The following is a 2,078-nucleotide window of genomic DNA, read 5'->3' on the forward strand; positions in this document are numbered from 1 at the left end:
ACAATCCCCACTTCTGTGAGTCGCAGCTTGGCACGACGCAGAAACTCAACGCGCACCCAGCGTTGTTTAGAGCCGAATCATTCGACTCCGTCCCTTGTCCCTAACGAACTTGATCTTGGAGAGTATCAAAATTACGGTATTTTGATTCTGCCGACGTTGCTCGCTTACTAAAGTAAAACACAGGTTTTAATTTTCCGTCCGACAGTTTCTGCAGCAAAACAGCACCAAGACCTGTAGTACTGGCATCGCAGTGCAATTTTGTAGGTAAGTGTGTTGAATATATGACGAGTTCCGGTTAACTCGACATACAGTGTTCTAGGGTTTCAAAAGCATTATTTTCTTGACGACCAAAATGAAAATTAACATTTTTTTTAATAAGTCGTACAAATATTTTGCTACTATAGAAAATTGTGGAATAAAACGTCGGAAGTAGCTAGCTAAAAATACAAATCGTTGTATCGCTGTAGTATTTCGCAGAATTGGATAGCTTAAAATAGATTCAACATTTTCTGTACACGGCCGGACTCCTAATTCGTCAACCAAATACCCCAGATAAGTTATTTGTCGATATAAAAATGAACATTTGTCTAATCGAAATTCTAAACTATAAAGACGGGCCAATCTGAAAACGTTTCTTAAAATATTCAGGTTGTAACGTGTAGATATATTTAAAATAAGCAAAACACCCTGTATATAATGTAAGATAGGCGAGAGCGTCGGACGCGTTACCAGCACGGCGTACCGAGAGCCCAGGTACAAAGGGTCACAAACGCGAAAAGCCTGGAGCGCGCTCATTGGGTCGTGGCTGGGACCGTCTCTAGGTATAAATACAGGCGCATTTTTTTAGGAAAAGTCAGAATAGTTTAGCTGAGTGAAGCAAGCAGACGTTCCACCTTCGCGGTATCTACGGCTCTCGTCCAAACCTAGCAGGGACTTCCTTCCGTATCACGGCTCTAGAACGAACTGTAACGTCACCGGTGTTGTAGTACGCGTAGAGGCAGACGAGAATTCGGCTCCTCTCCAACGCTACGATAACTTAGTACGTTACAGTCTTAGAACGAATTGTATCGTTTACCGGTATCGGTGTACGCGCAGAGTGTAGACGAGAATTCGGCTCCTCTCCGACGCATCGATAAACTAGTAGACGGTTACAAGGTTTCTTCTATTGTATCAGTGGCAATTAAAATATCATCTAAATACACTAAAATTTGATTCTTCCGTATTAAATCAGAAAAGATGTTATTAATATATCGTTGGAAAACTCGAGGTGCGTTAGCGAGACCAAAAGGCATTCTTAAATATTCAAATTAGCCTAAGGGTGTAACAAACGAAGTATATCTAATTGATAATTCGGCCACTCTAACGTGATGAAATCCATTCTTCAGATCTAATTTTTTTAGATGGGGTCGGAAAATTGTCTTTAATAGTGATCTTGTTTAATTCCCTATAATCTTTGCATAACCATATGTTTCCAGTTTTTTTCGTACTAAAACGACAGGACTCGCACATGGTGAGTTACTAGGTCTAATGATATTTCGATCCAGCAACTCGTCTAGAATATTCTGCAACTTTTCTTTGTCCGCAAAAGATAGCCGTCGAGGTCGAAAACTAATTGGTTGTTCCGTTTTCACCGAGATGACCATTTCCATATTGTTTGGTACTGTTTTGTCATTTCTAGAGGAAATTAATTCCTCATAATAAAGCTGTTGTACTCTGGCGGATACATTAAGAACAATGGTAGAGTCGATATCTAGTCGCAAATCAATATTTGAGTTTTCATCGACACAATCTATTTGCATAATCTGATGCTCGAAATAATCACTATTCTCAATCTTATCGTTCGAAGCGACATTTTCAATATCAAATTTGCAACCTGGTGAAATTTTTATGGTAAGGGACATTATGTAATCTCTACCCAACAAAACAGTATAAGACATGGTTTGGTTCGGAACAACGAAAAATTTCATGGGAATAGCAATACCATTAATCTCAACTTCGCTATCGAAAATACCGTCAATAATTAATGGAGACTCATTAACGCCATAGTAACTACGATTACCATCGGTCATCGGTAAGTA

The 2,078-nt window shown here is 39.3% G+C and overlaps 1 protein-coding gene across 1 annotated transcript; it reads right to left on the bottom strand.

The window, feature by feature from the left end:
• Positions 1-1,436: 1,436 nt before the first annotated feature.
• LOC144477812 (uncharacterized) lies at positions 1,437-2,069 on the bottom strand. Its single transcript, XM_078195552.1, has one exon. It carries the CDS (start codon positions 2,067-2,069, stop codon positions 1,437-1,439), a length of 633 nt encoding a protein of 210 aa, XP_078051678.1.
• Between the last annotated feature and the right edge of the window lie 9 nt (positions 2,070-2,078).

Source organism: Augochlora pura, unplaced genomic scaffold (genome assembly GCF_028453695.1).
Source record: "Augochlora pura isolate Apur16 unplaced genomic scaffold, APUR_v2.2.1 APUR_unplaced_4025, whole genome shotgun sequence".
Classification (NCBI taxonomy): domain Eukaryota; kingdom Metazoa; phylum Arthropoda; class Insecta; order Hymenoptera; family Halictidae; genus Augochlora; species Augochlora pura.

Excerpts from the sequence above, each read along its gene's own strand:
- LOC144477812 (XM_078195552.1), bottom strand. The coding sequence starts at position 2,069 with ATGACCGATGGTAATCGTAGTTACTATGGCGTTAATGAGTCTCCATTA.